We start from the raw sequence: 24,508 nt of genomic DNA, 5'->3' as shown, positions 1-24,508 counted from the left end.
CCGGGGCAGTTTCATAGATCTCCGTCAAAGCAACTGGCAAAAAATGAATTCATGCCAATAATATTAACATTGTGACAGCTCATGCCTCGACAAGTGTCATCAACTCCTTGTTTGCCTGTATAAAACTATTGCATCTAACGAATTCAACAAAGAATAGCACACATTCAAATCCGACATGTTTAATTTTCCAACTGTACAAATTCCACAGATAAGCATCCATAATTATTTCTCCACCAGCTTCATAACTTGAATTCTAGTCTTAGCTGTCTTAAAAAAACGTGATATCAACTGTCTGTTGTCTGTATGAAACTGATGAATCTAACGAGTTCAACAAATAGCACACATTAAAATCTGAAATGTTAAATTTTTGTAATGTTTAATTACAAATTCCACAGATTAATATCTAAATCATATTTATTTATCTTTCCACCAACTTTATTACTTGCATTCTAGTCTTTGCTGTCCTTTTTTAAAATGTATTTATAAAATTAGGATTTTGTAGAAAGCCCTTCTTTAAAACCTCAGCTGACCATGTGTGTTCTGCCCATCTATGCAAGTATGCATAATCAAATGCGTCACTAAATTGATGAGTTTAAAGAAAAACAAAGGAGTAAAATGACAACTGTTGATGTGACATGACACATTAAAAAGACCTTTGAGCTTCCTCCTGTTGCAGTCTTAAAATAACTGACTGCTCACTGGTTTATAGCTACTTTATAAAAACGAAAATGTAATTAAAAACTCATTCTCTTTGTATCTAGGCTGAAACTGTAGACTGAATTAAATCCATTCACAAAATAAAATCACATGTAGACAACATAAAACAGTTCAGGTGCTTTGGCAATATATTCCCATAAAGGCAAAATTGTTACTTTTTTTAAAACTATTTTTAGATCTGAAAATGAAACACGTGAGGATGAGTCAAGTATACAATCCAAAAGATAACGTTTGTTGAAGGACTTCTCCATGTAAAAGAGAAGGCCAAGTCCTCTTTAACATAGGTGTGTAGAACCAATTTCTGGCATGTAATGGCCAAATCAGGTGGTTGTATCAACAAATTCAAATCTGGAAATAAGGGTGAATATTTAGTTTGTTTTTGTGTAGTGCAATGATATGTGCAGAGACGAGACACATTGGCATGTAGCTTAGTGAGCTACAGGGCTGTGGGCTTTGCAAGGAGAGCTGAATATTCTCCCATCTCACAGTGATATATTGCTCTGGGGTGAAGTTTCCCCTAGGTACAGATCTAAGATCAGCTTCCCTTTCCATAACAATTAGTAGGGGAAATGCTAAATTGAACCAAGATCAGTGTTTAGGGGCAACTTCATCTTACAACTACATATGCAGAAAATACTCTGTAGTGATCTTTAAAGAGGCGATTTAACTTGGCATAGCAATGGTCTGTCAGGGACACAACATGATGGCCTTAGTGTTGTCCAACTGAAGGACTCGAAGGGAAGGCTTCACATGAACCTTGAACCATGTCCATGATATGAATTATTCTTACAGTTACATAGAATAAAATCAACAAATAAAATAGAAAATGAGCAGACTAGACGGACCCACGCAACTGTCCCTGATCCGCGTCACTCAAGTCAATCGTTCAGAAAAACACAGGAGGAGAAAAAAGCATTTTCCAGTTGAACTGATGAAATGTACTGAACACAGAACTGAATTATCCTAACTGAAATATTCCCACAGTACTTGACAATATTTTCATCGCTTACAGTACACCCTTCTCTCTCATCCACCATTTTGAAGAGCTCTTATTACAAGGGCAGCTACCCATCTCTCTCATGTGGCATTTTCACAGTTCAACAAAGATTTTAGAAACAACACAACAGAATGATTGGTCACTTCGAAAAATAACATGATCATTATAACCATGTGGGAAATTGAGGAATAAAAAAAAACCAAAGGAACAAAAGGAGTAAAGTCATACAAACTAAGACCTGTAGTACCTGAAATAAAAAAGACAAAATTATCAGTAAAAATTAGTGTTAAAAAAAAAGCATATTTATTTTTTATCATCAAGGATAGCAGTGGTTTGTGCAACTCGATAACCAAGCTTCCAGTTGCCTTTTCTGAAGCACATTATTCATAGCATTTAATCTCCATGCGTCAGTATCAAAGTCTGTTCCTCCTGGGTGGAGGGATACTTTGCACGGTGAAGGGGTCCAGGGCTGCGCTGCGGCCAGGCCTGACTATAGGTTATCCCCGGGCTGGTACTGTGGCTCCGTGGCTGTGAAGTAGTCCTCCAGGAAGGACTGGATGTACTCGAAGGTAGGTCTCTCGTCGGGGTCCTTCTTCCAGCACAGCTTCATCATCTCGTGGAGGGAGTCGGGACAACCCTGGGGGCAGGGCATACGGTATCCCCGCTCCACCTGCTCCAGGACCTCCCTGTTCACCATGCCTGGGTGGAGAAAGAGAAATAGAAAGAAAGAGATAAATAACAGAGCGCGGGCAGGCCTGAAGGGGAGGCCTAAAAAGGAGGCCTGAATCAGGGGTTGGAATCGGTTCAGGGAACAGATCCTAAAACAATGAAATTTTTCAAGGAACAGAATCTGTAATGAAAGTGATCTATCCTTTTCCGGAACAGAAGCATTATTTTAAAAGCATGGGAACCGGTTAATAACGTTATATTATGTTACGGGCATTTCTTTTCAGTCCCACAAAAAAAAACACTACATAGCACCTATGAAAAGCCCTCTGTCACTTAGAAACGTATTCCGCTGTCTGCATGCCAGCTGGAAAACCTTTGCCAGTGCGTGAAGGCTGCCTGCCCCTCCCCTTCCGAGGCATAGTCTACTGTAGCCTGCTGATGTTACAAGCGGGATTCAGAAATTAGGGAGAGAGATATTTAATTAGAAAATAATGGATAAACTTTTTAAATGCTAGTTAAGGATGCTATACAGCACCTTCGGAAGGTTTTTCAGACCCCTTGACTTTTTCCACATTTTGTAACAAGCTATTCTAAATTAGATTAAAATGCCCCCCCGATCAATCTACAGACAACACCCCATAATGACAAAGCAAAAACAGGTTGAGACATTTTTTGCTAATACATTTTTGGAATGAAATGGAAATATCACATTTACATAAGTATTCAGACCCTTTACTTCGCACTTTTACTCCGCACCCCTTTGCGGGGATTACAGCCTTGAGTCTTCTTGGGTATGACGCTACAAGCTTGTCACAGCTGTATTTGGGGAGTTTCTCCCATTCTTCTCTGCAGATCCTCTCAAGCTCTGTCAGGTTGGATGGGGAGCGTTGCTACACAGCTATTTTCAGGTCTATCCAGAGATGTTTGTTCGGGTTCAAGTCCGGGCTCTGGCTGGGTCACTCAAGGACATAGAGACTTGTCAACACTTCTGCGTTGTCTTGGCTGTGTGCTTAGGGTTGTTGTCCTGTTGGAAGGTGAACCGTCACCCCATTCTGAGGTCCTGGAGCAGGTTTTCACCAAGGATCTCTCTATACCTTGCTTCGTTCATCTATGCCTCAATCCTGACTAGTCTCCCAATCCCTCCCGCTGAAAAACATCCCCACTGCATGATGCTGACACCATCATGCTTCACCATAGGGATGGTGCCAGGTGTCCTCCAGACGTAACGCTTGGCATTCAGGCCAAAGAGTGTCATCTTGGTTTCATCACACCAGAGAATCTTGTTTCTTATGGTCTGAAAGTCTTTTGGAAAATGCCAAGCGGGCTGTCATGTGCGTTTTACTGAGGAGTGGCTTCCCTTCTGGCCACTCTACCATAAAGGCCTGTTTGGTGGAGTGCTGCAGAGATGGTTGTCCTTCTGGAAAGTTCTCCCATCTCCACAGAGCAACTCTAGACCTCTGTTAGAGGGACCATTGGGTATTTGGTTATTTCCCTTACCAAGGCCCTTCTCCCCCGATTGCTCAACTTGACCAGGTGGCCAGCTCTAGGAAGAGTCTTGGTGGTTCCAATCTTCTTCCATTTAAGAATGATGGAGGCCACTGTGATCTTGGGGAACTTTAATGCTGCAGAGGTTTTTTGGTACCCTTCCCCAGATCAGCGCCTCAACACACCCCTGTCTCGGACTTTTACCGACAATTCCTTCGACCTCATGGCTTGGTATTTTCTCTGACATGCACTGTCAACTGTGGGACCTTATGTAGACAGGTGTGTGCCTTTCCAAATCATGTCCAATCAATTGAATTTACCACAGGTGGACTCTAAATCAAGTTGTAGAAACATCTCAAGGATGATCAATGGAAACAGGATGTACCTGAGCTCAATTTCTATGTCCTTGAAGACTTATGCAAATAAGGTATTGCAATTATTATTTTTTTGTATTAATTTGCAAAAAGAATCTAAAAACCTAATTTCGCTTTGTCATTAAGGCTGTAACGTAACGAAATGTGGAAAAAGTCGAGGGGTCTGAATACTTTCCGAAGTAAATTCTGGTGCCGCTCTGCACACACACGCTTCTTAGATAGCTAGCTAGCTAGCTCTGGTCCAACGTTAAGGCAACTCTCTGAAGTTCAAAGACACTCAAAGTTCCTTCATACTGTAGAAGCCGCTCCTCCGTAGGTATAATTCTAACGAATGTCATAACAACAAGATGCCCAGCGCTTCAAGTCAAGCCTCTTCCTCCGCCGTCTCTCCCCACCTGCAAATGTTCAGTCGCATCTCGTGCCCTACAATAGTCTGTACAATGCATGTAAATAGTTTGCACACTCCATAGCAACCTGCTCTACCTGCACTGATTGGTGAAGTAATTTAATATTGAGCTAAATGTAATAAAAAGGTTGATATCAAGAGGTTTAAAAATGAACAGAAAGGGTTAGGGTTCAAACCGGTTCAGAATTTCATTTTGCTGGACGGGAAAAAAATTATAATAATGGTACTGTTCAGAACGAAACGATTGGAAAATTATTTCGGTTCTAAAGCCTGAAGGTTAGTGTCTGTGTGTGTCAGTGTTTCAGAGCACCCGCCAGCCTCCCTCTCTCTCCCCAGTGCTCGATCAGTCTGGGACAGATGGTTCTAAACAAGAGTGGTGTTCAATCTCCGGATCAGATCCCACCAGATGGTCTCCTCTAATCTCAGCCAGCTTGTGTGTGTGTGTGTTTACCCCACAGAGACAAAAACAGCAATCAGACAGTGTCACCCCTGGCCCACTTCCTATGACAGTATTAACTAGTCTAGGCTATAAGACTTGTGACGGATCACCTTTAACCAAATTAGTCACTTCCTTGTTTACATTGCGCTGGCATCTAATTTATGACTACTCCTCCTGGTCACACAAGAAATCTGCTTCCCAGCTTCAGGCATCATACAATTGAAGTATCTTAACCAGATGGACAGCCTCACAGACTGCCATTGTTGTTATGGGACTGCATCCCAAAATGGCACTCTAATTCCTACATAGTGCCCATTCCCTATGTGCTCTAGTTAAAGGAAATGAACTGTATAGGGAAATGGGTCCCATGTGGGACGCAAACATGGTTTTTCATTTTGTCTGTGTTCTCACCTGGGTAGGGCACCCTGCCCTTGGTCACCAGTTCAGTGAGTAAGATGCCGAACGACCAGCCATCTGACTTGATGGTGAAGCGGCCGTACAGAGCAGCCTCAGGAGCCGTCCACTTGATGGGGAACTTGGCTCCTAAAAACCAGGAGGGGAAGGGATAAAAGAAGAGCGGGAAAGGACAAAGACAGAGAGAGAAGAGGGGGAAATATAGAGAGAAAGAAGAGAGACAGAACATTAACTTCCACTAGGGGTCATCAGAGACCTTTACATACAGCTCTGTACCATAACCACTGAGAGGTGACCGATATTACAGTTCACACTCAAGTCTGCCATAACAATTACACTATTGACCTCCCGTAACAAAATGAATCATAGCTGAATTTTTTTACGGTTGAAGTGTGATCTGATTGCAAGGTAATTGATCGAAAAAGAATCCTACATAATAGATATATCACAGCGGGGTGAAAAATCAAAAGTCCCATTCCAAAAGGTTTGAGGTTTTAGAGTGTTGTTGAGTGGGAAAAGGAGTGTTAGTTCTCTGCTGAAACCATTGGGCTTAAATGGTTAAGCAGCAGGAAGCTTGAGAAAGAGTTTACTCACCTCAACTAATCCGATTGGATATGACCATCTGCTTTTCACCATTAGCCTAATTTACCATGGTAGGAAATAGGGCTGAGTATTTTCCCGGTATTTTACAAATGTTCCATTCCGAGAATAAATCACTTTTCTCCCGGGAAACCCGGTATTTCCCACCAAAACCTGAAGTGTCAATCTAAAGCATTATAAAGGATATAAATATGTCTGGATTTGATTAGAGCTTTGATCAGCATGAACATCCAATCCTGATGCGCCATATATTCAATGCATTTTATGGGCCCTACAATAATGACATTTAATGAGCCAATCACACCGGCAGCTGATGAAACTGAGGAGTATTTCTGTCTGTAATAAAGCCCCTTTGTGAGGAAAAATACATTCTGATTGGGGAGCTAGGCCCAACCAGTGGGTTGGCCTATGCCTTCCCAGGGATGGGTGGGCCTGGGAGGACATAAATCCTTACATTAGGGCCTAAATATATTTTAATTTAATTTAATGTAACGCAGTGAAACATGTTGCATGGTGCATTTATAATTTTGTTCAGTATATATATATATATATATATATGTATATATATTTTATTAATGGAAAAATACTTGTCTGAACTTAAACGACTTAAACCAGGTAGAAAGTGTGTAGAAATTATAATTATTTAAATGTAATTTAATCTCTGAACAATCTTTCTTCAATCACAGCATTTTCGGCATTCTTCAACAAAGAAATGTTTAGTATTGACAATGAAAGAGGTGGGAATGTTGTTCCCTTCTCATATAATAATAAATATATATATATTTTTCCAGAGTTATTTGATTTTAAATAAAGACCATTGGGCGTCTATTACCAGAATGCTAACAAAATTAGCCCACTTGGAGTTTGCCAAAAGGCACCTAAAGACTCTCAGACCAGATGAAACCAAGATTGAACTCTTTGGCCTGAATGCCAAGCATCACGTCTGAAGGAAACCTGGCACCATCCCTACGGTGAAGCATGGTATTGGCAGCATGTGATATCGTTTTTTTATTTTTAATAAATTAGCAAATATTTCTAAAAACCTGTTTTTGCTTTGTCATTGTGGGGTATTGTGTATAGGTGGATGATTTAATACATGTTTTAGAATAAGGCTAGAACGCCAACAAATTGTGAAAAATGTCAAGGGGTCTGAATACTTTCCGAGGGCACTGAAGGTAGGAGCTACCTAATGTAATTTTTTGTGAGTTTCAAATCAAATCAAACTTTATTTGTCACATGGGCCGAATACAACAAGTTGTAGACCTTGGGAGGGGGTCAACGTACTAGTCCGCTGACCATTTGATTAATTGTTAAGCAGTCTTTTGGCTTGGGGGTAGAAGCTGTTGAGGAGCCTTTTAGTCCTAGACTTCACGCTCCGGGTACCTCTTGCCGTGCGGTAGCAGAGAAAACAGTCTATGACTTGGGTGACTGGAGTCTGACAATTTTATGGGCTTTCCTCTGAGACTGCCTACTATATAGGTCCTGGATTGCAGGAAGCTTGGCCCCAATGATGTACTGGGCCGTATGCACTACCCTCTGTAGTGGCTTATGGTCAGATGCCGAGCAGTTGCCATACCAGGCGGTGATGCAACCAGTCAGGATGCTTTCGATGGTGCAGCTATAGAACATTTTGAGGATCTGGGGACCCATGCCAAACCTTTCAGTCTCCTGAGGGTGAAAAGACCTTTCAGTCTCCTGAGGGACCATGAAAGTTTGTTGGTGATGTGGACACCAAGGAACTTGAACCTCTTGATCCGCTCCACAACAGTTCCGTTGATGTTCATGGGGGCCTGTTTGGCCCGCCTTTTCCTGTAGTCCACGATCAGCTCCTTTGTCTTGCTCACATTGAGGGAGAGGTTGTTGTCATGGCACCACACTGCCAGTTCTCTGACCTCCTCCCTATAGGCTGTCTCATCGTTTTCGGTGACCAGGCCTACCACTGTTGTGTCGGCAGCAAACTTAATGTGTTGGAGTCATGTTTGGCCATGCAGTTGTGGGTGAACAGGGAGTACAGGAGGGGACTAAGTACACAACCCTGAGGGGCCCCAGTGTTGAGGATCAGTGTGGCAGACATGTTGTTGCCTACCCTCACCACCTGGGGGTGGTCCGTCAGGAAGTCCAGAAACCAGTTGCAGGGGGAGGTGTTTAATCCCAGGGACGAGAGTCATTGTGCAAATGAACAAAGTTTTAATGCATGCCGTACTGGCTCTCCAGCAGCATATCTACAAGCTATGTCTGTGTGGAGTCACTAGGGCAACGGGCCTGACTGCTCTGCTCGGAGAAGCGGGGGGAGGAGGAGACCACAAAGAACAGAGAGGTGAAGAAAAAAAACCGCAAGGAAATCAAGATAGCAGAGGCAGCTGTACAAATAACTCATTCAGAAGGCTTTGACTTCTCAAATGCTAGCACAACACGATGACCCATCACTTTAATAATTCAGCCACTTACTTAGATAGCAAGTTAAACTTAGGGGTCACGTTAACACAGAATTATGCGGTTTTCACACAGGTAAAAATAATAATAAAATGAAACGCATAAGAAATATCTTGCTGTGTTTTGTGAACACGGATCTAAAATACTTCTTATTGTAATTTCTTGCTCGGCACCAGACAAATGTTGTGCGCAAGTTGCACTTCTAAACTCGGCTGAGAATTCACTAACGGGCATTCGATGAGCTGGCCGCGCTCTGACTGATGTGCAGCCACTTAACTCTGGTGCTTTACAAGATGAACTTGAAGCAAAACATTAGGAAATGTAGCTGGCTACAGTCTTTCTACGACAGGCCTAAACATTACAAACATCACGGCCATGCATCGTATTTGCTTTTTAATTGTTAGCTCATTTAGTTGTGTAGCTGCCAGCCAAATAGCATTGCACTTGTGTTGTCAATCTGACGAAAATGAAGCTATTTTCTGTGTTGCACTAATGAAGGAAAACTATAGTTGCGCGTCCCTGACCACTCTATTGAAGCCAAAATAAATAAATAAAAGACTTTCAATATAAAACACGACCCCTGTCAATACACAGTTGGACTCACCTGCTCTCTCTTTCTCCCGTTGTGCTATTTACAAACAAACACGTGACTGGATCAACTGTTCTGGGGAACTAGGTAAGCTTGACAATCTGGACCCTCTATTTCTGAAACTATCTGCCGCCATTGTCGCAACCCCTATTACCAGTCTGTTCAACCTCTCTTTCATATCATCTGAGATCCCCAAGGATTGGAAAGCTGCCGCAGTCATCCCCCTCTTCAAAGGGGGAGACACCCTGGACCCAGACTGTTACAGACCTATATCCATCCTGCCTTGCCTATCTAAGGTCTTCGAAAGCCAAGTCAACAAACAGGTCACTGACCATCTCGAATCCCACCGTACCTTCTCCGCTGTGCAATCTGGTTTCCGAGCCGGTCACGGGTGCACCTCAGCCACGCTCAAGGTACTAAACGATATCATAACCGCCATCGATAAAAGACAGTACTGTGCAGCCGTCTTCATCGACCGTGCCAAGGCTTTCGACTCTGTCAATCACCTTATTCTTATCGGCAGACCCAGTAGCCTCGGTTTTTCTGATGACTGCCGTGCTTGGTTCACCAACTACTTTGCAGACAGAGTTCAGTGTGTCAAATCGGAGGGCATGCTGTCCGGTCCTCTGGCAGTCTCTATGGGGGTTCTCGGGCCGACTCTTTTCTCTGTATATATCAATGATGTTGCTCTTGCTGCGGGCGATTCCCTGATCCACCTCTACGCAGACGGCACCATTCTATATACTTCCGGCCCGTCCTTGGACACTGTGCTATCTAACCTCCAAACGAGATTCAATGCCATACAACACTCCTTCCGTGGCCTCCAACTGCTCTTAAACGCTAGTAAAACCAAATGCATGCTTTTCAACCGTTCGCTGCCTGCACCCACACGCCTGACTAGCATCACCACCCTGGATGGTTCCGACCTTGAATATGTGGACATCTATAAGTACCTAGGTGTCTGGCTAACTCTCCTTCCAGACTCATATCAAACATCTCCAATCGAAAATCAAATCTAGAGTCGGCTTTCTATTCCGCAACAAAGCCTCCTTCACTCACGCAGCCAAACTTACCCTAGTAAAACGGACTATCCTACCGATCCTCGACTTCGGCGATGTCATCTACAAAATAGCTTCCAACACTCTACTCAGCAAACTAGATGCAGTTTATCACAGTGCCATCCGTTTTGTCACTAAAGCACCTTATACCACCCACCACTGCGACCTGTATGCTCTAGTCGGCTGGCCCTCGCTACATATTCGTCGCCAGACCCACTGGCTCCAGGTCATCTACAAGTCCATGCTAGGTAAAGCTCCGCCTTATCTCAGTTCACTGGTCAGGATGGCAACACCCACCTGTAGCACGCGCTCCAGCAGGTGTATCTCACTGATCATCCCTAAAGCCAACACCTCATTTGGCCGCCTTTCGTTCCAGTTCTCTGCTGCCTGTGACTGGAACAAATTGCAAAAATCGCTGAAGTTGGAGACTTTTATCTCCCTCACCAACTTCAAACATCTGCTATCTGAGCAGCTAACCGATCGCTGCAGCTGTACATAGTCTATCGGTAAATAGCCCACCCATTTTTACCTACCTCATCCCCATACTGCTTTTATTTATTTACTTTTCTGCTCTTTTGCACACCAATATCTCTACCTGTACATGACCATCTGATCATTTATCACTCCAGTGTTAATCTGAAAAATTGTAATTATTTGCCTACCTCCTCATGCCTTTTGCACACAATGTATATAGACTCTCTTTTTTTCTACTGTGTTATTGACTTGTTAATTGTTTACTCCATGTGTAACTCGGTGTTGTCTGTTCACACTGCTATGCTTTATCTTGGCCAGGTCGCAGTTGCAAATGAGAACTTGTTCTCAACTAGCCTACCTGGTTAAATAAAGGTGAAATAAAATTTAAAAAATCATAATGTAAAATAATGTGACAGGTGAAATAAGAACGCTTTGCACAAGTTGACTACAGGTATTTACTTTAAAAATAGCTACAAATATTACAATGTATTGAAAAACTTAAAATTGTTTATTAGTATTGATGGTATTAAAGAACCACCCCGTGGCTATTTCCAAATACCTCGGTATACGGTATCCCGCTCAAGCCTACTCTGTGCTCTACTAACCTTGCCTAGCCGTGTACTCGTTGTCCTCGATCAGCCTGGCCAGACCGAAGTCGGCGATCTTGCACACCAAGTTGTCCGCGACCAGGATGTTAGCGGCACGGAGGTCCCTGTGAATGTAGTTCATCCTCTCGATGAAAGCCATACCGTCAGCGATCTGAGGAAAACAAGAAAAATAGTTTAACACTCCATTTCCTCACTGATGCCCACATTAATATTTGATGTGACCCACTCAGAGCGCAGCAGCCTTTCTTAGGTTAAGTCCTAAATGACACCCTAATCCCTATATAGTGCATTACTTTTGACCAGAGCCCTATGGGCCCTGGGTAAAAGTATTGCATTAAATAGGGAATAGGGTGCCATCTGGGACCCATCGATACACACAAGAGGGAGGAATCTTGTGATGGAGAAAGGAAGAAATAGTTTTTTCATGTACTACTGGTAGTCAAAAAGAGGCCAAACGTATCCTTAGGTGGAGAAACTGATGGGCGAGACACTTGTAATCATACATGGTGGTTTACTGAGAGGCTGACTTTTGACTTACCTGTGCGGCCATATCCACCAGCAAGGGAAGCTTGAGGAATTTACCATCTCCCTCCTTCAGGAAATCCAGCAAACTTCCTACAATTACAAAATCAGCAACACATGACAGTTACTGTACCAAAGAGAGAGAGTGCTGTAAATGTTGCCAACGGTGCGGCAACAAAACACCACAGAAATAGTGACTTAAGGCTTCTTAAATAAGACATCTTAAATATTCACTTTGTATTGATGAAGCTAGCAGCGTGTGTATATGTTTAGTACATGGCTCTTAATGACATTTAGTATATGTCCCAAATTACACCCTATTCCCTATATAGTGCACTACTTTTGACCACAGCCCTATGAGGCCCTGGTGACTGATACACTATTTAAACTAGTACACTGTATAGGGAATAGGGTGTCATTTGGGACATTTCCTCGGTGTGAGAGGAAACCAAGATTAGAGCCACAGGGGACATCAATGGGATAAACACACACTCCCTTGTGAGTTAGGCTAGTCTACACACGCACACCAATGCAATATAATTTAGCACACACACACACATCACTGAGTCCACTTAGGGATAAGTCATTAGTGTTCAATCACTAATTAAAAAGAAACAGTGAGACGCATTGCAGTCAAGAAAGATGAAAGCTCGCCACAAAACTACTGCAGTTTTCAATTAAACATCTCTGCTCCGGGCCTCCAAAACCCACATGGGATTTCCAAGGACTTTCAACCAGTAGGGTACGTTAATTAAAACGGCCATAACACTTAAAAAATGTAATATTTAAGGAAATTGTCCGGGATACTTCTAATAGGGTGACATGTGCATTGTGGCGTAATATCTAAAAATTCTGCCTCCGAAAAATCTTTCGGAGACATGCAACAACTAACGTCCAAATCTCATGCTTTCTCTTCTTTGTATTAAATTCCATGTCAGGTTCTCCAACTCCATCACACATGTATAACAAGCGCCAGCTGAGCCAGTCAGCCAATCACCTGCCCCAGGCGTGTGTGTGAGTGTGTAAGGACCCTTCTGGAGAGAGGCTCTAGCTATACCTTTTTTAATTACACATCTGATCAGCCGTAGATCTACATCTCAACACCATGCTGCCAGTCACACACACACACGTCACTGCATCTGTGTGTGTCATGAACATGTGTACCTGCTACCTAGCCATGTCTGTTGGCTTGTTCCACATTGTTGCCAACGTGAAGCATTTTAAAATGTGACTGACTGCCTGATCCACAAATAATAAGGAGTAGTTATTTATGACGCAAGGTCATTTGTAGATCAGTCAGTCGGCAGTCGCCTGCACTGTCGAACAAGCCCTCTGACTACTGCCCCTATGCAGATGGGTTATGCAACGCATACGTACATGCCTTTATGCATTCGTGTGTCATAATCATGGGTGCGTTTAGTCATGTACTTTGTAACTACGTAGATGGATTTCCATGTCACATGCGTGTGTGTACAATAATACAGTGCCTTGCGAAAGTATTCGGCCCCCTTGAAATTTGCGACCTTTTGCCACATTTCAGGCTTCAAACATAAAGATATAAAACTGTATTTTTTTGTGAAGAATCAACAACAAGTGGGACACAATCATGAAGTGGAACGACATTTATTGGAAAACAAAAAAATTGGGCGTGCAAAATTATTCAGCCCCCTTAAGTTAATACTTTGTAGCGCCAACTTTTGCTGCGATTACAGCTGTAAGTCGCTTGGGGTATGTCTCTATCAGTTTTGCACATCGAGAGACTGACATTTTTTCCCATTCCTGCAAAACAGCTCGAGCTCAGTGAGGTTGGATGGAGAGCATTTGTGAACAGCAGTTTTCAGTTCTTTCCACAGATTCTTGATTGAATTCAGGTCTGGACTTTGACTTGGCCATTCTAACACCTGGATATGTTTATTTTTGAACCATTCCATTGTAGATTTTGCTTTATGTTTTGGATCATTGTCTTGTTGGAAGACAAATCTCCGTCCCAGTCTCAGGTCTTTTGCAGACTCCATCAGGTTTTCTTCCAGAATGGTCCTGTATTTGGCTCCATCCATCTTCCCATCAATTTTACCATCTTCCCTGTCCCTGCTGAAGAAAAGCAGGCCCAAACCATGATGCTGCCACCACCATGTTTGACAGTGGGGATGGTGTGTTCAGGGTGATGAGCTGTGTTGCTTTTACGCCAAACATAACGTTTTGCATTGTTGCCAAAAAGTTCCATTTTGGTTTCATCTGACCAGAGCACCTTCTTCCACATGTTTGGTGTGTCTCCCAGGTGGCTTGTGGCAAACTTTAAACTACACTTTTTATGGATATCTTTAAGAAATGGCTTTCTTCTTGCCACTCTTCCATAAAGGCCAGATTTGTGCAATATACGACTGATTGTTGTCCTATGGACAGAGTCTCCCACCTCAGCTGTAGATCTCTGCAGTTCATCCAGAGTGATCATGGACCTCTTGGCTGCATCTCTGATCAGTCTTCTCCTTGTATGAGCTGAAAGTTTAGAGGGACGGCCAGGTCTTGGTAGATTTTCAGTGGTCTGATACTCCTTCCATTTCAATATTATTGCTTGCACAGTGCTCCTGGGGATGTTTAAAGCTTGGGAAATCCTTTTGTATCCAAATCCGGCTTTAAACTTCTTCACAACAGTATCTCGGACCTGCCTGGTGTGTTCCTTGTTCTTCATGATGCTCTCTGCGCTTTTAACGGACCTCTGAGACTATCACAGTGCAGGTGCATTTATACGGAGACTTGATTACACACAGGTGGATTGTATTTATCATCATTAGTCATTTAGGTCAACATTGGATCATTCAGAGATCCTCACTGAATTTCTGGAGAGAGTTTGCTGCACTGAAAGTAAAGGGGCTGAATAATTTTGCACGCCCAATTTTTCAGTTTTAGATTTGTTAAAAAAAAGTTTGAAATATCCAATAAATGTCGTTCCACTTCATGATTGTGTCCCACTTGTTGTTGATTCTTCACAAAAAAATACAGTTTTATATCTTTATGTTTGAAGCCTGAAATGTGGCAAAAGGTCGCAAAGTTCAAGGGGGCCGAATACTTTCGCAAGGCACTGTATGTGTGTGTGTGATTTATACGCGTCCGCTATACGTGCGTACGACGATGTGTACCTTTAGCCATGTACTCAGTGACGATGTAGATGGGTTCCTCAGACACCACGGCGTAGAGGGGCACCAGCTTGTCATGCCTCAGCTTCTTCATGATCTGGGCCTCCTGGAGGAAGGCCTCGGGGGACATGGTGCCTGGCTTCAGGGTCTTAATCGCCACCTTGGTGGTGCCGTTCCATGTGCCTGAATAGAATTACAAAAGTCATGTTTGAGTCATATTGTACCAGAAAGACAATAGTGTAAACAGGAGTAAACAAATGGTCGTTTCCAGCACAGTACACATTATGTATGTGTACCACATGGCACCCTATTCCCTACACAGCCTGGTCAAAAGAAGTGCACTACGTATGGAGTAGGGCGCCATTTGGGATGCAAACCTCTGACATATTATAGTATGGCTACTGTTTATAGAGTTACACAGTGTGTCATAGGTACAATGTGACAAACGGGGTGTATTTGGGTACATAGAGGAAAGCACACATTAAGTTATGAGCTGAAGCTGAAAGGACTTGAGTCCCCGAAGAAGCGGATGTCACTGTGACAGAGCGAGTCTTCACTTTTACGCAGATATGGGGATATACAAACATACAGTTGAAGTGGGAAGTTTACATACACCTTAGCCAAATACATTTAAACTCAGTTTTTCACAATTCCTGACATTTACCCCATTACATTTAGTAAACATTCCCTGTCTTAGGTCAGTTAGGATCACCACTTTATTGTAAGAATGTGAAATGTCAGAATGTTAGTAGAGAGAATGATTTATTTTCATCACATTCCCAGTGGGTCAGAAGTTTACGTACACTCAATTAGTATTTTGTAGCATTGCCTTTAAATTGTTTAACTTGGGTCAAACGTTTCGGGTAGCCTTCCCACAAGCTTCCCACTCCTGACAGAGCTTGTGTAACTGAGTCAGGTTTGTAGACCTCCTTGCTCACGCATTTTCAGTTCTGCCCACAAATATTCTATAGGATTGAGGTCAGGGCTTTGTGATGGCCACTCCAATACCTTGACTTCGATGTCCTTAAGCCATTTTGCCACAACTTTGGAAGTATGCTTGGGGTCACTGTCCATTTGGAAGATCCATTTGCTACCAAGCTTTAACTTCCTGACTGATGTGTTGAGATGTTGCTTCAATATATCCACATAATTTTCCGTCCCCATGATGCCATCTATTTAGTTAAGTGCACCAGTCCCTTCCTGCAGCAAAGCACCCCCACAACATGATGCTGCCACCCCCGTGTTTAATGGTTGGGATGGTGTTCTTTGGCTTGCAAACCTCCCCCTTTTTCCTCCAAACATAACGATGGTCATTATGGCCAAACAGTTCTAATTTTGTTTCATCAGACCAGAGGACATTTCTTCAAAAAGTACAATCTTTGTCCCCATGTGCAGTTGCAAACCGTAGTCTGGCTTTTTTTATGGCGGTTTTGGAGCAGAGGCCTCCTCCTTGCTGAGGGGCCCTTCAGATTATGTCGATATAGGACTCGTTTTACTATGGATATAGATACTTTTGTACCTGTTTCCTCTAGCATCTTCACAAGGTCATTTGCTGTTGTTCTGGGATTGATTTGCACTTTTCGCACCAAATTATGTTCATCTTTAGGAGACAGAACACGTCTCCTTCCTGAGCGGTATGACAGCTGCATGGTCTTATGGTGTTTATACTTGCGTACTATTGTTTGTATAGATGAACGTGGTACCTTCAGGCATTTGGAAATTGCTCCCAAGGATGAACCAGACTTGTGGAGGTCTACAACTTTTTTTCTGAGACCTTGGCTGATTTAAAAAAATGTTCCCATGATGTCAAGCAAAGAGGTACTGAGTTTGAAGGTAGGCCTTGAAATACATCCACAGGTACACCTCCAATTGACTCAAAATATGTCAATTAGCCTATCAGAAGCTTCTAAAGCCATGGCATCATTTTCTGGAATTTTCCAATCTGTTTTAAGGCACAGTCAACTTAGTGTCTGTAAACTTCTGACCCAATGGAATTGTGATACAGTGAATTATAAGTCAAATAATCTGTCTGTAAAGAATTGTTGGAAAAAATGACTTGTGTCATGCAAAGTAGATGTCCTAACCAACTTGTTTTTTGTCCTATCATGATCGAACAGTGCCAACCCTATATCCTAGACACCCACCTGAGTGACCCACCCACTAAGGATTAGTCCTTATCCGTTTTATAGGCCTGCTGCAAGTAGCCTATGCAGTCATGACAGAAAGGTGGATGTGGTCTGAGATCCACTAAAGCAGCACCGCCACCACAAGAGTCTGACCCTGCCTGGCAGGGTAGGTCCAAACGCTAAAGACCCAGATGGGATTTTCTCAAAGCTGCTAATGAGAACCTTGATGACCTCGCACCTAGCCGGTGGGAATTCCGGTGGAGTATCCCCACCCAGGTAGTGGCTGTGCTGGAAACACTGGCTGTAGTAACCCATGGGGAGGGAGTTGCACTCGGACAATCAGAGTGGGGGCATATTATTGTGGCCCTGGCGGCACAGAATAATAAAATGGTCTGACTGCACAGAGGTGCTTCGTAAGATGGGTCACAATGGGGGACACTTGTGTGGGTGTTGGGGGGGAATGGGGATATCCGAGCTCCATCTGCTTGCACTAGATATTGGTTAATTAAATCTTCCGATTCATGCTCAATTTGGCATGCCTTCTTAAACAGCCAAACTGTATATGCATTCACACATAAAGTATTCTCTTGAGTTGGGAAGGGGTACAAACAAGGCGAATGTGTTTGAAATTACATTGGCTGAGAATCTGGATCTGTACTGTAGGTGTCACCTTGTGCTCTTTTTAAAGGATAGGCCCCTATCTCTTAAAGACCCTAGGATCCATGTGTACAGGGGGGCGAAATATACTACATTTTGGAACATTGCTACAGGGACTTGCTTACAATCAGCCACAAGAGCATTAGTGAGGTCGGGAACTGATGTTGAGCGATTAGACCTGGCGCACAGTCGGCGTTCCAATTCATCCCAACAGTGTTCGATGGGGTTGAGGTCAGGGCTCTGTGCCTGACAGTCATGTTCTTCCACACCTATCTAGACAAAGATTTCCCTTCACTAAGGGGCCTAGCCTGAACCATGAAAAACAGCCCCAGATCATTATTCCTCCTCCACTAAACTTCACAGTTAGCACTGTGCATTCGGCAGGTAGCGTTCTCCTGGCATCCGCCAAACACAGATTTGTCTGTCGGACTGCCAGATGATGAAGCGTGATTCATCACTCCAGAGAACATGTTTCCACTGCTCCAGAGTCAAATGGCAGTGAGCTTTACACCACACTGGCCGACGCTTGGCATTGTGCATGGTGATCTTAGCCTTGAGCAGCCGCCTGCTATTCCATGGAAAACAATTGTATGGAGCTTCCGACAAACAGTTATTGTGCTGACATTGCTTCCAGAGGCAGTTTGGAACTCAGTAGGGAGTTTCACAACTGAGGACTGACAATTTTTACGCACGACACGCTTCAGCACTCTCTGGTCCGGTCTGTGAACTTGTGTGGCCTACCGCTTCGTGGCTGAGCCTTATTGCACCTTGAAGTTTTCACCACAAAATAACAGCATTTACAGTTGACCGGAGCAGCTCTACCAGGGCAGAATTTTGAAGAACTGACTTGTTGGAAAGGTGTAATCCTATGACGGTACCATGTAAAGTCCCTGAGTTCTTCTGTAAGGCCATTCTACTACCAATGTTTGTCTATGGAGATTGCACAGCTGTGTGCTCGTTTTTATACATTTGTCAGCAATGGGTGTGGCTGAAATAGCAGAATCCACTAATTTGAAGGGGTGTCCAGATTATTTTGTATATATAGTGTAACTCAATGGAACATAACTGGAAATAACTGCAAATCACTGGAAATCACACTGCAAACTATCACCCTCGCACACTTAAGGAAATTACTAATATTATCAATGTATTGGAACTAGTGGATATATGGAGGCTTAAATATCCTGACGAGTGAGATATACATGGCGGAGGCTCAATAAAGCTAGTCGTCTTTACAACAGATGGTGTCAAGCACTCATCCAGCGTCTTTTCATTTTTTCAGTCTCTCACAAATGTTCTTCTTTGTGATCCGAACTCCTCAAACTTTGAGTTGTCTGTTCATAACACTTTTTTTCAATCTTCCTTTGTCCAGTGTCTGTGAACATCTTATTCTTCTATTTTTATTGGCCAGTCTGAGATATGGCTTTTTCTTTGCAACTCTGCCTAGAAGGCCAGCATCCAGGAGACGCCTCTTCACTGTTGAGACTGGTGTTTTGTGGGTACTATTTAATAAAGCTGCCAGTTGAGGACTTGTGAGGCGTCTGTTTCTAAAACTAGACACTCTAATGTACTTGTCCTCTTGCTCAATTGTGCACCGGGGCCTCCCACTTCTCCTTCTATTCTGGTTAGAGCCCGTTTGTGCTGTTCTATGAAAGGAGTAGTACACAGCGTTGAACAAGATCTGAAGTTTCTTGACACTTTCTTACATGCAATAGCCTTTGTTTCTCAGAACAAGAATAGACTGATGAGTTTCAGAAGAAAGTTAATTGTTTCTGGGCATTTTGAGCCTGTAATCGAACCCACAAATGCTGATGTTCCAGATACTCAACTAGTCTAAAGAAGGACAGTTTTATTGCTTCTTTAAATCAGAACAACAGTTTTCAGCTGTGCTAACATAATCGCAAAAGGGATTTCTAATGATCAATTAGCCTTTTAAAATGATAAACTTGGATTAGCTAACACAACGTGCCATTGGAACACAGGACTGATGGTTGCTGATAATGGGCCTCTGTACGCCTATGTAGGTATTCCATAAAAATAAACAAATCTGCCATTTCCAGATACAATAGTCATTTACAACAGGTTTTTATATGGATAATACATTGGAGATAATATAAGATAAGTACTGGAAACAATAGAACACTATAACAACAAAAATCAGGAAAACCAGGCCTGGTATTCATAGCTAACTTTGAAAAGGCCTTTGATAAAGTACGCCGGAAATGTATATATAAATGCCTGGACTATGTTAATTTAGGAGAATCTCTTATAAAATGGGTTAAAGTTATGTACAGTAACCCCAGATGTAAAATAGTAAATAATGGCTACTTCTCAGAAAGTAATAAATTGTCAAGAGGAGTAAAACAAGGTTGTCCACTATCGGCATATCTATTTATTATGGCCATCGAAATGTTAGCTATTAAAGTCAGATCCGACAACAATATTGACGGGCTAGAAATCCAGGGCTTAAAAACAAAGGTGTCATTGTACGCTGATTTGGATCCCTGCACAGCCTGACAGGAGCTAGATCATTTTTCTAACCTCTCTGGATTAATACTGAATAATGATGTGCACCCTGATTAATTATTCAGTCATATCCCAGTTGACCTATTTACTTATGGCCCTGCCTACACCTATTTTTTTTATTATGAGAAAAAAATATTCACTTTATTTAGAATAGAAGTCTGACAAAATTAAACAGGCCTTTTTATATCGTGAATATTAATTTAGAGGGCAGAAATTATTAAATATTAAAGCATCAGAACTCTCACTAAAGGCTTCAATCACACAAAAACTATACTTAAATCTGAACTGGTTCTCTAAGAATGTTTAAGAATGTCCTTTTCCCCTTTATTAAAATAAATATTTATATACATTTTAACCTTTATTTAACTAGGCAAGTCAGTTAAGAACAAATGGTTATTTACAATGACAGCCTAGGAACAGTTGGTTGGTTGCAATTTCAGTTTAATCCACTATAAAATACAGAACAAATACTATGGTTTATTTCAAATATACTAATTGATGAAAAAACATTATTTATGAAAATAAATAAATATGATCTTTGTGAATTATATCATAAATAGGACTGGTGGAGTTATGTCACACATGCAATTAACAAAAATACATGGAAATGTCTGCTCTTCCCAAAATTACAACCAACTAATTGCAGCATTACTGCAAAAATGTATGACACAAGTGGATATGTGAGAAGGTAAGGAACTTGTCTGTTAGCCTTGCATTAAAGACCAAAGTTGGCTATAGAAAATTGTGATAGATAAAAAAAAGTATCCCAGGTTCATTTTAGGACCAAACAATTGACAGATGCGCCATACTGGTTGAAAAATAATAGTTGGGAGGAGATTTTTGATACACCAATTCCGTTCCCATGGTTTATGAATTGATACACAAAACGACGCCGGGTTCAAAACGTAGAGTTTTTCCAATTTAAATTATTAAACAAAATTCTTGCAACCAATAGAATGCCATATATATGGGGGATACAACCCTCACAGCTCTGCAGATTTAGCATGCGAAGAGACAATCATTTGGTCACTTGTTTTGCTACTGCCCATGTGTAACTTATTTTTGGTTGCAGGTTCGGGAATGGTTGAAAAATTGAAACAATTACTCTGAGCTAACTCTACAAATAGCACTGCTGGGTGATTTTAAAAGTCATAGTAATATAATAATATGTCATACTGTATATTCTCTGTCTGTCTTGCCCATCCAAACCATTCGGAGTGTCAAGTATGTGTGTGTGTCTCTGTCTGTCTGTATGTGTGTGGGTACAGTCTTACCCATCCAGACCTCTCCGAAGCAGCCCTGGCCCAGTTTGAGCTCCAGGCGGAGGGACTCCCGGGGGATCTCCCAGGCATCCTTGGCCAGGCCCTGAGTCTGGGGCTTCACCGTGGGGCACACCGTGGTCAGCCGGTGGCACAGCCCGTCTGCATGCTCTGAGCGGGGAGACAGACACACACATATACACACACACAGATGCACGCACACACACACCCACACACATAAATACCATGGTCAATATTTTTACGAGTCACAGGAGTTACTAATATACAAGGAAAACCGAACGTAGCTTAAAAAGGGGACATCACACATTACTTCAAGTGTTTCCGTACGCCATGCGATACGGCTAAATTCAGCCTATAATTACACAGCTAAAATATGAATGAGAAGAGCATGGTTTAACACGGCTTGGACCAGCTGGTTTCAAAATGCACCAGAGAAAAGTAGATTATGTCCCACACTATTCCCTATATACAGTGGGGCAAAAAAGTATTTAGTCAGCCACCAATTGTGCAAGTTCTCCCACTTAAAAAGATGAGAGAGGCCTGTAATTTTCATCATAGGTACACTTCAAGTATGACAGACAAAATGAGAAAAATAATCCAGAAAATCACATTGTAGGATTTTTTATGAATTTATTTGCAAATTATGGTGGAAAATAAGTATTTGGTCACCTATAAACAAGCAAGATTTCTGGCTCTCACAGACCTGTAACTTCTTCTTTAAGAGGCTCCTCTGTCCTCCACTCGTTACCTGTATTAATGGCACCTGTTTAAACTTGTTATCAGTATAAAAGACACCTGTCCACAACCTCAAACAGTCACACTCCAAACTCCACTATGGCCAAGACCAAAGAGCTGTCAAAGGACAACAGAAACAACATTTTAGACCTGCACCAGGCTGGGAAGACTGAATCCGCAATAGGTAAGCAACTTGGTTTGAAGAAATCAACTGTGGGAGCAATTATTAGGAAATGGAAGACATACAAGACCACTGATAATCTCCCTCGATCTGGGGCTCCACGCAAGATCTCACCCCGTGGGGTCAAAATGAACACAAGAACGGTGAGCAAAAATCCCAGAACCACACGGGGGGACCTAGTGAATGACCTGCAGAGAGCTGGGACCAAAGTAACAAAGCCTACCATCAGTAACACACTACGTCGCCAGGGACTCAAATCCTGCAGTGCCAGACGTGTCCCCCTGCTTAAGCCAGTACATGTCCAGGCCCGTCTGAAGTTTGCTAGAGAGAATTTGGATGATCCAGAAGAAGATTGGGAGAATGTCATATGGTCAGATGAAACCAAAATATAACTTTTTGGTAAAAACTCAACTCGTCGTGTTTGGAGGACAAAGAATGCTGAGTTGCATCCAAAGAACACCATTCCTACTGTGAAGCATGGAGGTGGGAAAATCATGCTTTGGGGCTGTTTCTCTGCAAAGGGACCAGGACGACTGATCCATGTAAAGTAAAGAATGAATGGGGCCATGTATCTTGAGATTTTGAGTGAAAACCTCCTTCCATCAGCAAGGGCATTGAAGATGAAACGTGGCTGGGTCTTTCAGCATGACAATGATCCCAAACACACCGCCCGGGCAACGCAGGAGTGGCTTCGTAAGAAGCATTTCAAGGTCCTGGAGTGGCCTAGCCAGTCTCCAGATCTCAACCCCATAGAAAATCTCTGGAGGGAGTTGAAAGTCCGTGTTGCCCAGCAACAGCCCCAAAACATCACTGCTCTAGAGGAGATCTACATGGAGGAATGGGCCAAAATACCAGCAACAGTGTGTGAAAACCTTGTGAAGACTTACAGAAAACATTTGACCTCTGTCATTGCCAACAAAGGGCATATAACAAAGTATTGAGGTACACTTTTGTTATTGACCAAATACTTATTTTCCACCATAATTTGCAAATAAATTCATTAAAAATCCTACAATGTGATTTTCTGGATTTCTTTCTCTCATTTTGTCTGTCATAGTTGAAGTGTACCTATGATGAAAATTACAGGCCTCTCTCATCTTTTTAAGTGGGAGAACTTGCACAATTGGTGGCTGACTAAATACTTTTTGCCCCACTGTAGTGCATTACGTTTCGCCTGGTCCCATAGGGCTAAGGTCAAAGGTAGTGCACTATGTAGGGAACAGTGTTCCATTTGGGACATAATTTACTCTTCTCTGGTGCATTTTGAAACCAAGCCGTAAAGTGGGGTCTCCCAGAGCGCTTTAACCTCTCTCCTTTAGCGGCAAGAGAAGCACTTGAGGAAGGTATCCATTAAATATTCAATCTGAGTACCATTCCTCTAGCTGGAGAAATCACTGGGACAATTACAGGTAAGCCAGGTATTACTGAAGCACAGACAAAAGAGAGTGAATTTTAGATCAGCAACTGCTCTGCTCTTGGAGAAGGGAGGGAAGCTGTGAATGAGAAAGTTACTGGGGAGCTACACTTGGGAAAACAGGAAAAACAGTTGTGTGAACAGAACGCAACAGAACGCAAGCCACTTTATTAAGTGTTCTTGTGTGTGAGCTGCACATCATACTCTTCAAAATAGAACCAGTGTAATTTTACGATGAGCAGTGCAAGCCTCACACGGAGCCGTGCTGCTTCCACCCAGGTTTCATTGAAATGAATAGGAGTGTCTCACGCTCAGCAAGGTTACATTTGGAGGGTTGTAGGTCTGTAAGAGAGTGTTAGAGAAGAGAGGTGAGTGAGTGGCTTAGAGAGAGAGAGAGAGAGAGAGAGAGAGAGAGATCCTATGAAAAAGAGCTACAAGACCTACCTGTGTAGTGTTTGACCAGTTTCTGCAGTGTGTCAAACTGGGCGCGTGTGGTGATGTAGTAACCCCCGTTGTCAAGTTTGCGGATCTTGTAGTGTTTCACATTGTCACCTTTGGCATCATCCCAGTCTCGTATGGACAGGGAGTAGGCACCTGGAGGAGACAATGACCAGATTCTTCGTCCATCCAACCAACAGTATTAAGATCTAGGCTTTATCTATTCATGTAA

General features: G+C 42.5%; 1 protein-coding gene across 1 annotated transcript in view; it reads right to left on the bottom strand.

Annotated features, from left to right (window-relative positions):
- Nucleotides 1-163: 163 nt before the first annotated feature.
- The window catches only part of LOC109908785 (tyrosine-protein kinase Yes), a 53,861-nt gene continuing 29,516 nt past the window's right edge, over nt 164-24,508 (bottom strand). The window contains exons 6-12 of the mRNA XM_020507480.2: nt 24,283-24,432; nt 21,503-21,658; nt 14,923-15,102; nt 11,802-11,878; nt 11,261-11,414; nt 5,499-5,630; nt 164-2,413 (exon numbers count right to left, since the gene is read on the bottom strand). Of these exons, the coding sequence (XP_020363069.1) occupies nt 2,205-2,413; nt 5,499-5,630; nt 11,261-11,414; nt 11,802-11,878; nt 14,923-15,102; nt 21,503-21,658; nt 24,283-24,432 (1,058 nt within the window). The 3' untranslated portion in view covers nt 164-2,204. The remainder of the gene's footprint in view (nt 2,414-5,498; nt 5,631-11,260; nt 11,415-11,801; nt 11,879-14,922; nt 15,103-21,502; nt 21,659-24,282; nt 24,433-24,508) is intronic.

Source organism: Oncorhynchus kisutch, linkage group LG18 (assembly GCF_002021735.2).
Source record: "Oncorhynchus kisutch isolate 150728-3 linkage group LG18, Okis_V2, whole genome shotgun sequence".
Taxonomy (NCBI): domain Eukaryota; kingdom Metazoa; phylum Chordata; class Actinopteri; order Salmoniformes; family Salmonidae; genus Oncorhynchus; species Oncorhynchus kisutch.
The sequence above is the reverse complement of the archived record's forward strand: the minus strand, read 5'-3'. Positions and strand labels throughout refer to the sequence as shown.